We start from the raw sequence: 12,339 nt of genomic DNA, 5'->3' as shown, positions 1-12,339 counted from the left end.
GGGTTCAAATATTTAGGATATGAATTAAAAACTGTCAAGTTTTAAGATTTTGTGGATATGACATTGCTACACGAAATGTGTTTGGAACATAGATGTCTGAGAAGGAAGATGAATGTTAATGTGTTGGGTTATGAATCTATGGGACAGTCGAGTAAAAGTATCCAAGTAGACTGTTAAAAATATAGCATCTGGAACTCAGGGGATAGTATTTGGAGGTGTATGGAGAAGAGAGAAGGTTTATGAGGGATTAAGGGGCAGGCTTGTTTAACTTATATGCAGAGTACATCATGAGAAACGCTGGACTGGAAGAAACAAGCTGGAATCAAGATTGCTGGGAGAAATAGCAATAACCTCAGATATGCAGATAACACCACCCTTATGGCAGAAAGTGAAGAGAAACTAAAAAGCCTCTTGATGAAAGTGAAAGAGGAGAGTGAAAAAGTTGGCTTAAAGCTCAACATTCAGAAAACGAAGATCATGGCATCTGGTCCCATCACTTCATGGGAAATAGGTGGGGAAACAGTGGAAACAGTGTCAGACTTTACTTTTTTGGGCTCCAAAATCAGTGTAGATGGTGACTGCAGCCATGATATTAAAAGACGCTTACTCCTTGGAAGGAAAGTTATGTCCAACCTAGATAGCATATTGAAAAGCAGAGACATTACTTTCCCAACAAAGGTCCGTCTAGTCAAGGCTATGGTTTTTCCTGTGGTCATGAATGGATGTAAGAGTTGGACTGTGAAGAAGGCTGAGTGCCGAAGAATTGATGGTTTTGAACTGTGGTGTTGGAGAAGACTCTTGAGAGTCCCTTGGACTGCAAGGAGATCCAACCAGTCCATTCTGAAGGAGATCAGCCCTGGGATTTCTTTGGAGGGAATGATGCTGAAGCTGAAACTCCAGTACTTTGCCCACCTCATTCGAAGAGTTGACTCATTGGAAAAGACTGTGATGCTGGGAGGGATTGGGGTCAGGAGGAGAAGGGGACGACAGAGGATAAGACGGCTGGATGGCATCACTGACTCGATGGACGTGAGTCTGAGTGAACTCCAGGAGTTGGTGATGGACAGGGAGGCCTGGCGTGCTGCGATTCTGGGGTCGCGAAGAGTCAGACACGACTGAGCGACTGAACTGAACTGAACTGAACTAAAAGGGCAGGCAGGAAACGAACTAAATTCAATCACCGTGCTGAGGAGCTTTGCTGTCAGCCAGCAAGCTCAGACTTCCTTCAAAGGGAGGCTGAAACGGCCTAAGCAAGGGCTTGCAGTTGAAACTAGCACAGCCCCTGTTCCAGCCTGGGGCAGAGGCCGGCCTGAATGCGCAGGTCACGTGGCGTGGGTGCGTGCACAGGAAAAGCGCGGGAAAGGTGGGGGAGAGGGCTGCGCCTGCGCAGTAGCAGGCAGTCGGTTAGTGCGCAGACCTGCCCAGCCGAGGATGGAGGGATGGAGCCGCCCCAAGACATGGAGAAGGTTTCCAACGCAGAAGATAATCACAACAGGCGGGTCCATTCCCTGTACACAGCACCGTTATTTCAGAGAAGTTCCCAAACCAACTTGGAAAACATGCAAGCGAGGGGGTCGGAATTCTCTTCTACAGCCTGGAACGTCCAGGGGCGGGACAAGCCCTCTAATCTGTCCAAAGTCGAGTCCAAGGAGGGTCCTGGGTACCGGCTGCTGAATGTAAGTGCGGGGTCTGGTGGGTGGAGTCTGTTCCCTGACCCCATAGAGGGTCAGGCAGGACCAAGGGGTCAGTGTGCCAGTGGAGGGAGGGAAACCAGCCCTCGTTTGGAGAGTGGTAGTACAAAGAAAGCTGAGCGCAGAAGAATTGATACTTTTGAACTGTGGTGTTGGAGAAGACTCTTGAGAGTCCCTTGGACTGCAAAGAGATCCAACCAGTCCGTCCTAAAGGTGATCAGTCCTGGGTGTTCATTGGAGGGGCTGATGTTGAAGCTGAAACTCCAATACTTTGGCCACCTGAATCGGAGAGCTGACTCATTTGAAAAGACGCTGATGCTGGGAAAGATTGAGGGCAGGAGGAGAAGGGGACCACAGAGGATGAGATGGTTAGATGGCACCACTGACACAATGGACATGGGTTTGGGTGGACTCCGGGAGTTGGTGATGGACAGGGAGGCCTGGTGTACTGCAGTTCATGGGATTGCAAAGAGTCGGACATGACTGAGCGACTGAACTGAACTGAACACCTGAGGAAGAGTTTTCTTGTGGGGCACTGACAGTTATTTAACTTGTCAGAGCCCCGTTTAATTACTGCCTACCCTGAAGGGTTGTCTGAAGAACTAAAAGAGGTAATAATATAAAATATTTAATGCAGTGCGAAGTAAAGCGTTAATAGATGTTAGCTGCTAACATCATCATAATCATCACTGGGAATTCATTTGTCTAAAGGGCTCAACTCCAGAAACATCAGTTAGCTCTCTTTTCAATGCCTGAGGTTCTTATACATGGCGTTGGTGTCCTGTTTTTAATTAGGTAAATTTGTATCTGAAGTGTGTGAAACTTGAGTTTAATTTCCATTTAGAGAAGGCGATGGCAACCCACTCCAGTATTCTTGCTTGGAAAATCCCATGGACGGAGGGGCCTGGTAGGCTGCAGTCCATGGGGTCGCTAAGAGTCGAACGCGACTGAGCGACTTCACTTTCATGCATTGGAGAAGGAAATGGCAACCCACTCCAGTGTTCTTGCCTGGAGAATCCCAGGGACGGGGGAACCTGGTGGGCTGCCGTCTATGGGGTTGCACAGAGTCGGACACGACTGAAGCGACTTAGCAGCAGCAGCAGCGGTGGTACTGCCAAAACTTAGAGGAAATGAAAAAGGGGAATCAAACTGAAACTCACATTTTCAAAGTCTGTTAGAGTGTTATTAGGAAATTTTTCATTCTTTGTTGTTCTTAAGTTTTTAAAAAATAGTACAGTATTTATCAGGAAACAATTCATATACATAAAGATATTGTTCTATTAGGAAACAAACAGTACACAAATTTAAGGAATTGAATTTGCCTTCTAGTTCTTGTATATCATTTTTATATTTAGATTCCTAATTTATTTGTAATGTGTGGTATGCAGTCTGGATTTAATTTATTCTTTTCCCAAATAAATGTCCCAACACCATTTCTTTAAAAAAAAAAAAAAGTCTATCTTTGCCCTAGAGTTTCGAGATGCCTCGTTTATGCATAAGATTTAAGCTTCCATATATGTTTTTTTTCTGGACTTCTATTCCATTGGTGTTTATCAATTCAAGTGCCAAGACCTTACAATTTTTTTAAGAAAAGATAAATCCTTTGTTGCAGGAATCTTTAACATGCTGAATGCCTTGTGAATATTCAAGAAGGGAATATGAAATGCAGCGTTTCCCAAGGTCAATCATATTTAGTAGGCATTTCCATATTTTTCATGACTCTACCTTGGGAAAGGTAGTTAAGACCGTACTCTTTTATTTAAAGACTTAAAGTATGTTTTGAAGTCTGGGAGGGCTGGACCCCTTCCTTTTTGTAGTTTTCTTTTCCTGTAACTTCCTGATTATTCTCACTCTTTATAAAAACTTTGTTAACTTGTTTATCTCATAATAAAAGGCTTTTAAAAAACTAAAGATTACATTACATTTGTAAATTAAGTAGAACTGACATCTTTATGATGTTGGTCTGTCCTATCCAGAGATGTTTTTCATTATTCAACTCTACTTTTGTGTCTTTCAGAAGTGTTTTAAAGTTTTCCTCTTAAGAGTTTTGCACACTTCTTGTTAAGATTATTCCTCAGGTGGGGCTTCTTCTGCTTTATATACTTCAATTATTTGTCTATATTAAGGCTATAGATGTCTGTATGTTAATTTCATGTCCTGCTTCCTTATTGAATTTTTTAAATAATTGAGTTAGTAGTATTATTAATTCTCTAGGGTTTAGATGTATTTGAAGATGATCTTGCCTCTATTTGATTTTTCTTGCCTAACTGCTTGGACTAATGCTACCAGTTAGTAACATGTTGAGTCATAGTAGAGACAGTAGACAACCTTGCCTTGTTCCTGATCTTAGTAAATGTTTCCACTATTTCTCCACCAAATAAAATATTTGAAGGTTCAAACTTCAAGTACTGGCTTAATTGCTATTTTTGTGAGTGTTTTAACAGGAAAAGTTGTTGAATTTTATCCGAGGCCATTTATTAATAAATATATATGGAAATAATTGCATAATTTTTCTCCTTATATCATAAGGAGAGATTCATTATTAGTGAGTTTCCTATTATTGAACCAACTTATTACATTCCTAGAATTAATCTCACTTGATTATTGCATATTATTTTCTTTGCGGTATTAGATTGTTTTTATTATTTAGTATCTTTGTATCAATATTTTTGTTATATTCATTTATTGGAGAAGGAAATGGCAACCCAATCCAGTATTCTTGCCTGGAGAATCGCATGAACAGAGGAGTCTGGTGGGCTACAGTCCGTGGGGTCGCATAGAGTTGGACACAAAAAGCCTCTTGATGAAAGTGAAAGAGGAGAGTGAAGAAGTTGGCTTAAAGCTCAACATTCAGAAAATGAAGATCATGGCATCTGGTCCCTTCACTTCATGGGAACTAGATGGGGAAACAGTGGAAACAGTGTCAGACTATTTTTTTGGGCTCCAAAATCAGTGTAGATGGTGATTGCAGCCATGAAATTAAAAGACGCTTACTCCTTGGAAAGAAAATTATGACCAACCTAGATAGCATATTGAAAAGCAGAGACATTACTTTGCCAACAAAGGTCCGTCTAGTCAAGGCTATGGTTTTTCCAGTGGTCATGTATGGATGCAAGAGTTGGACTGTGAAGAAAGCTGAGCACCGAAGAATTGATGCTTTTGAACTGTGGTGTTGGAGAAGACACTTGAGAGTCTCTTGGACTGCAAGGAGATCCAACCAGTCCATCCTAAAGGAGATCAGTCCTGGGTGTTCATTGGAAGGACTGATGCTGAAGCTGAAACTCCAGTACTTTGCCCACCTCATGCGAAGAGTTGACTCATTGGAAAAGACCCTGATGCTGGAGAGATTTGGGGCAGGAGGAGAAGGGGACGACAGAGGATGAGATGGCTGGATGGCATCACTGACTCGATGGACATGAGTTTGGGTGAACTCCGGGAGTTGGTGATGGACAAAGAGGCCTGGCTGCGATTCATGGGGTCACAAAGAGTCGGACACGACTGAGTGACTGAACTGAACTGAACTGAAGTACCTTCGCATTCATCTGTAATTTTCTTTATGGGTTTAGGTATCAATGCTATGCTTGCTTTGTAAAAAGAATAGGAAAGTTTTTGTTAATGGTGCTATGGGATACTTAATTTTTGAATTTGGTAGAATTCCCTGTGAAATCATCTGGGCCCGGTGCTTTTCATTGGTGATAGCTCATTGCTAGCTCTCTCTCTCTCTCTTTTTAAATAGAAAGTGGTCAGTTCAAACTGTTTACCATTAACAGCATCAATTTTGTTGAATTGTATTTCCTTGGGGGATTATACGGAGAAGGCGATGGCAACCCACTCCGGTACTCTTGCCTGGAAAAGCCCATGGACAGAGGAGCCTGGTGGGCTCCAGCCCATGGGGTCGCTAAGAGTCAGACATAACTCAGCGACTTCACTCTCACTTTTCACTTTCATGCATTAGAGAAGGAAATGGCAACCCGCTCTAGTGTTCTTGCCTGGAGAATCTCAGGGACGCGGGAGCCTGGTGGGCTGCCGTCTATGGGGTCGAACAGAGTGGGACATGACTAAAGCGACTTAGCAGCAGCAGCACGAGATATACATTATATTTAGGTTTTAAAATACATTTGGAGGTCTGCAAAGTAGTCTTTTATGGTTTTTCAAAGATCTTATTTCTTATTTGTGTCTTATCCTTGTATATTGATTAAGCTAGCTAGTGGTTTGTATATTTTGTTGGCTCTGTAGATCAATTTGGGCTTCCTAGCAGCTCAGTGGTAAAGAACCTGCCTGCCAATGCAGGAGACGTGGGTTCAATACCTGGATTGGGAAGATCCTCTGGAGAAGGAAGTGGCAACCCACTCTAATAGTCTTGCTTGGAACATTCCATGGACAGAGGAGCCTGACAGGCTATAGTCCATAGGGTCTCAAAGAGTCGGACACAACTGAGCACACACACAGTCATAGATCAGTTTGAGAATTGATTTTTTAACAATATTGAATCTTTCCAGTCATAAACATGGAAGTTTTCCATTCATTTAGATCTTTAATTTCACTCAGGAACGTTTTATAGTTTTCAGTGTACTAGTCTTATATTTCTTCTTTTAATTTTACTAAGTATTTTATTATTTTGATGCTATTTCTAATGTAATTGTTTTCTTTTTATTTCCAGATTTTTCATTGCTAGTATATAGAAATGCAGTTGATTTTTATATTTTGTTCTTATAACCTAAGACCTTGCTGAACTCAGTTGTTAATTCCAGTAGTTTCTCTCTTCCTCTTGTTTTTTTGGTGGATTTTTTAGGAATTTCTGTATACAGAACGGTGTCACCTGTAAATAAAAATAGTTTTAGTTCTTTCTCTCAAATGTGGATACTTTTTCTTTCTTTTTCTTGTCTGATTGCCGTGAATAGAACCTGTAGTACGATGTTGATTAAAAATAGAGTGAACATTATTGCCTTACCAATCTTAAAGTGGAAAATATTCAGTCTTTCACCATTGAGTGTGATGTTGGAGAATTTCCCTTCTGTTCCTCGTCTGTTCAGAGTTTTTATTTAGAATACATTTTAGAACTTCCCTGGTGGTCCAATGGTTGAGACTCTGCACTCCCAATGCAGGGGGCCCAGGTTCAATCCCTGGTTGGGAAACTAGTCCTACATGCTACAACTGAGATCAAGTGCAGCCAAATAAATAAGTAAATATTTTTTTAAAAAGAATATATCTTGATTTTGTCAAATACATTTTCTGCATCTAGCTAAATTATGTCATTTTGTCCTTTATTGGACATACTAATATGACTTATTATATTAATTTTATTACATTGATTTTTCAGATTAAAAAAATCCCACTTTGTCATGGTGTATGGTTCTTTTTATTATGTTGTTGGATTTAATTTACTAACATCTTGTGGAAGATTTTTGCCTCTGTGTTTGTAAGGAATAATGATTTATTGTTTTTTCATCTTGTGATGCCTGTCTGGCTTTGGTATTAATATAATACTGACCTCATAGAATAACGTGGGATGTGTACTTTCCTCTTCTTTTTTTCTTTTTCCTTGAGTTTGTTAAGGATTGTAAGTATTTGATAGAATTCACCAGTGAAACAGTTTGGGCCTAAGTTGTTTTTGTTTGGTTTGGTAGGAAGAGCTTCAATTAGTAATTTAATTTCTTTAGTTGTTGTAAGTCTTTCCAGATATTCTTATTCAATTTTGATAATATGTGCCTTGATAGACATTTTTCCATTTCATCTAAATTTCTAATTGGTTAACATAAAATTGTTTGAGGTTGTAAGTAGTTACCTTATATGTCAATAAACTTTTGCTGATGCAGTGAAGTTTAGGATTTGTGATGGAGGCCATTATCCTGGATTATCTGATGGGCCCTATGTATAATCACAAATGTCCTTATAAGAGAGAGATAGAGGGATATTTGGACACACTCAGAAGAGAAGGTAATGTGACCAGAGGTAGAGGTTGTAGTGATGTGACCACAAGCTAAGGAATGCTGCCCTGTTGTCAGAAGCTATAAGGCATAAGACTGGATTTTTCCTTAAAATTTTGGCCAAGGGAGACTGATATTAGACTTCTGGCACAACTGTGAAAAAACAAATTTTTGTTGTTTTAGGTCACCAAGTTTGTAGCAATTTGTATAGCAGCTACAAGAACTAATACAATGCTATTTCTTTATAACCCTTTTAATTTTGTAAGATCAGTGGTATACCCCTTTCTTTTTTGGTTTTGGTAATTTGTAACCTCTGTCTTTTATCTTCATCAGTATAGCTAAAGGTTTGGCAGTTTTGGTGATCTTTTCAAGAACCTACCTTTAGTTTCATTGATTTTTTTAAATCTTAATAATTTCTGTTCTAACCTTTATTTTCTTCCTCTTGCTTACTTTGAGTTGAGCTTGCTCTTATTTTTCTAAGTATGTTTAATGCTGATTTTCAGCTGAGCACTGCTTTAGGTGCACTTCATGAGTTTTGTGTTGTGTTTTCATTTTTATTCAGCTCATAATGTATTCTGACTTTTTTTCTTCTTTGGCCCAGAGTTTATTTACAAATGTTTTTAATTTCCGGGATTTGTGTATTTCCCAAATTTCCTTGTGTTCTTATAATTTATTCTGTTGAAGTAGGAGAACATTCTTTGTTTGATTTCAATTTTGCCAAATTTTATTGAAACTGGTTTTATGGGCTAGTTTATGGTACATCTTACAGAATGTCCTATGTGCAGTTAAAGATATGTATTTCGGGGGGTTTTGTTCAATATTTTGTTTGTAAGATTCATTCACGCTGTGTGTATGTGTAGTTATTCATTTTCCTTGCTTTGTAATATTCCATTGTATGAACATAACACATTATATTTATCCATTCCATTGTTAATGAATATTTGGGTTGTTTCTATTTTTTGGCTATGGTGAATAATACAGCTGTAACTGTTCTTGTATATGTCTTTTGATACACGTTTTTACATTCTGTTGAGGATATATCTAAGAATGGAATTTCTGGGTCATTATTATGTATATATTCAACCAAATACCAAATGGTTTTCAAAGAGAATATACCAATTTATATTCCCACTGGCAGTGTGTTAGAGTTCTAGATAATCTCCATCCTTCCATTTCATAGTGCCCGTCTCTTAATGGTTAGGCATCTCAGGGAAGTGTAGTGGTATCTCTTTGTGGTGTTAGCTTTCATTTCCCTGATGACTAATGAGGGTGAGTTCCCTTCCAAATGATTATGAGTGATCTTATAAACTATTTTGTGAAGTGCTTGTTCTCCATTTTTCTGTTGGATTGTCTAACTTTTTCTTACTAGTTTGTATACTTTTGTGTATACATTCTAGTTATAGGCCCTTTGTCAGTTATACTAAACATGTTGCAAAAATCTTCCAGTCAGTGTCTTATCTTTTCACTTTCCTCTGCGTATGTGTGTGTGTGTGTGTGTGTGTATGTGTGTTCTCGGTGGTGTCTGACTCTTTGTGACCCCATGGACTGCAGCTCGGCAGGCTCCTCTGTCTATGGGATTTTGCTGACAGTAACATCTATTTCTGCTTTATTGACTATGCCAAAGCCTTTGACTGTGTGGATTACAATAAACTGTGGAAAATTCTGAAAGAGATGGGAATACCAGACCACCTGACCTGCCTCTTGAGAAATTTGTATGCAGGTCAGGAAGCAACAGTTAGAACTGGACATGGAACAACAGACTGGTTCCAAATAGGAAAAGGAGTACGTCAAGGCTGTATATTGTCACCCTGTACTTCTATGCAGAGTACATCATGAGAAACGCTGGGCTGGAAGAAGCACAAGCTGGAATCAAGATTGCCAGGAGAAATATCAATAACCTCAGATATGCAGATGACACCACCCTTATGGCAGAAAGCAAAGAGGAACTAAAGAGCCTCTTGATGAAAGTGAAAGAGGAGAGTGAAAAAGTTGGCTTAAAACTCAACATTCAGAAAATGAAGATCATGGCATCTGGTCCCATCACTTCATGGCAAATAGATGGGGAAACAGTGTCAGACTTTATTTTTGGGGGTTCCAAAATCAGTGCAGATGGTGACTGCAGCCATGAAATTAAAAGACGCTTACTCCTTGGAAGAAAAGTTATGACCAACCTAGAGAGCATATTGAAAAGCAGAGACATTACTTTGCCAACAAAGGTCCGTCTAGTCAAGGCTATGGTTTTTCCAGTGGTCATGTATGGATGTGAGAGTTGGACTGTGAAGAAAGCTGAGCACTAAAGAATTGATGCTTTTGAACTGTGGTGTTGGAGAAGACTCTTGAGAGTCCCTTGGACTGCAAGGAGATCTAAACAGTCCATTCTGAAGGAGATCAGCCCTGGGATTTCTTTGGAAGGAATGATGCTAAAGCTGCAACTCCAGTACTTTGGCCACCTCATGTGAAGAGTTGACTTATTGGAAAAGACTCTGATGCTGGGAGGGATTGGGGGCAGGAGGAGAAGGGGACGACAGAGGATGAGATGGCTGGATGGCATCGCTGACTCGATGGAGATGAGTCTGAGTGAACTCTGGGAGTTGGTGATGGACAGGGGGGCCTGGCGTGCTGCGATTCATGGGGTTGCAAAGAGTCGGACACGACTGAGCGACTGAACTGAACTGAACTGAATACTGGAGTGGGTTGCCATTTCCTCCTCCAGGGATTGGAATCCGTGCTTCCTGCAACTGCTACATTGAGAGGTGGATTCTTTACCACTGCGCCACCTGGGAAGCCCCTTCACTTTCCTAACGGTGTCATTAATAAACAAAAGTTATTAAATTTAATGTGGTTTACTGTTTCAAACTTTTTCTTTGTGGTTATTGCTCTGTGTTCTGTTTTAGAAATTTACCTATATCATCTTCTAATTGTTTATATCATGAAAACGTCATGAAAATCTTCTTCTGTATCATCTTTTAATCGTTTTTCCTTTCATATTGAGATCTGCAATTCACTGTAACTGATTCTGTGTGTGTACTGTGAGGTATGTGTCAGGTTTTCTGTTCTTTTTTTCTCTTTTTTTCCCTTTTGCTCTTCATTCTTTTCTCTTCTTTCCCTTCTCTCTCTCTTTCTGCTTTTTCTTCTTTCTCTCTCTTTCTTCTGTATGGCAATTTCTACTTACTCATTTGAGAGTGTTTTTTACCTCACTATTCTTTAGTTCCATCTTTGTCACAAGTGAAGTTTGCATAAATGTTTGTTTCCAGACTCTCTAATGAGTTTATTTGGTGCATTTATCTATTGTTATGCTAAGAATTCTGGTGATGAGTCACAGTTGAAAACTATTATGGAATTCTTACCTCCATATCATATTGAAGGCAGTGGGCCTATCAGATGGAGAAGGTGTTCATTCTGAGCAGACTGTGCCGAGATGGGCATACACGTGGGAACTGGCAGCTTCAAACCTCCAGAAAGACAGATTTGGAAAGAGAGACATAGGCATCTAAATGTGACTTCTTAGCAGTATTCTCCAAATTTCTTTGACTGCACAATATTATCAGTAAAAATATGTGAATATCTTTAACCAATGTTTTTAATATTTATTTATACTTTATAAAATGTAATGCAATTTACTTTATAGATTCTACAATATACAAAAATTAAAAATTATAAATAAGCAATATTTCTAAAACTGATTTTTAATTCATTTTGTTTATTACTGGTACAGAACAATAAATATCACTATTTTTGAAAAACATGATTTAATACTTAGTGATGTAGTGGTTTGAAGGTCTGGTTTAAGGCAAATGTATTTCAGTATTAGGTTTTTAATGCTGTATATTTAGAAAAGATACCTTTAAATATTCGAAATTCCCATTGGAAGCAATGCTTTTTCGTTGAGCCTGTTAAATCACAGTACTCATTTTTCATTTCTGTCATGTTATTCAAAGTTTTTAGCTCACATGTTTTGCATAAAATGTTACTTTTCTGATTAATTAGTTCTGGTAAACTCTGGGGAGGGCTTTCATTTTTTTACATTTAAAAGGAAAAGTGGTCTCTTAAGCTGCTGGTGGGCTTCCTTGGTAGCTCAGCTGGTAAAGATCTGGAGAATCCTCATGAACAGAGAAGTCCATGCGGTCGCAAAGAGTCAGACACGATAGAGTGACTAAGCACAGCACACAGCACACAACCTGCTGAAACTCTTCATTTGTGAATTTTTTAAACAAAAGTGTTTCTAAATTTTCAAGTGTGCTCATAACACATTTGCATACACATAAAGTAACATTAGAAGGAAATATTTCCAGTAGTTTTTAAAGTGTTCTCATCTTAACGTGAGTTTATTTCAAAAAGATAGTTATTTTCTTACTCATTAAAATGTCACCACCTTACTCTGAAAGGACAGATTAAGAAGTATATATTTTAAAATATTTGCTAGTTTGTGTACTACTGACAGCCATCGAAGAAAAGTTTAGCAAGTTGAAATATTTCTTTTTGTAAAACCAAAGTGTATGATGCATCTTTATGTTTACTAACTTTTTAAAAGGGCTTTGCCATGAAATTTCTTGTGATCAATGTTTATCTATTTGCAAAGTAGACTAGATATTCTACTCAAGGTAATGTAATTGATTGACCTACTTAACTAGCAAACTCAGTACCCAAACTGTTTTTAAGAATTCCATGCACCTGTAGCTTGTACAATGAATGACAGTATCTGACCAATCGAATAAACTATT

At 38.9% G+C, this 12,339-nt stretch overlaps 1 protein-coding gene and 1 non-coding gene across 3 annotated transcripts in view; both read left to right on the top strand.

Moving 5' to 3' along the window:
- Nucleotides 1-1,405: 1,405 nt before the first annotated feature.
- Nucleotides 1,406-12,339, top strand: part of C2CD6 (C2 calcium dependent domain containing 6) — a 124,691-nt gene continuing 113,757 nt past the window's right edge. For both annotated transcript variants that reach the window (XM_070770200.1, XM_070770199.1), the window contains exon 1: nucleotides 1,406-1,676. In XM_070770200.1, the coding sequence (XP_070626301.1) occupies nucleotides 1,440-1,676 (237 nt within the window). In that variant the 5' untranslated portion in view covers nucleotides 1,406-1,439. The remainder of the gene's footprint in view (nucleotides 1,677-12,339) is intronic.
- On the top strand, nucleotides 6,754-6,826 carry TRNAG-CCC (transfer RNA glycine (anticodon CCC)). The gene has a single exon. It is a non-coding gene; the product is annotated as a tRNA-Gly (tRNA).

This window comes from Bos indicus, chromosome 2 (assembly GCF_029378745.1).
Source record: "Bos indicus isolate NIAB-ARS_2022 breed Sahiwal x Tharparkar chromosome 2, NIAB-ARS_B.indTharparkar_mat_pri_1.0, whole genome shotgun sequence".
Taxonomy (NCBI): Eukaryota; Metazoa; Chordata; class Mammalia; order Artiodactyla; family Bovidae; genus Bos; species Bos indicus.
The sequence above is the reverse complement of the archived record's forward strand: the minus strand, read 5'-3'. Positions and strand labels throughout refer to the sequence as shown.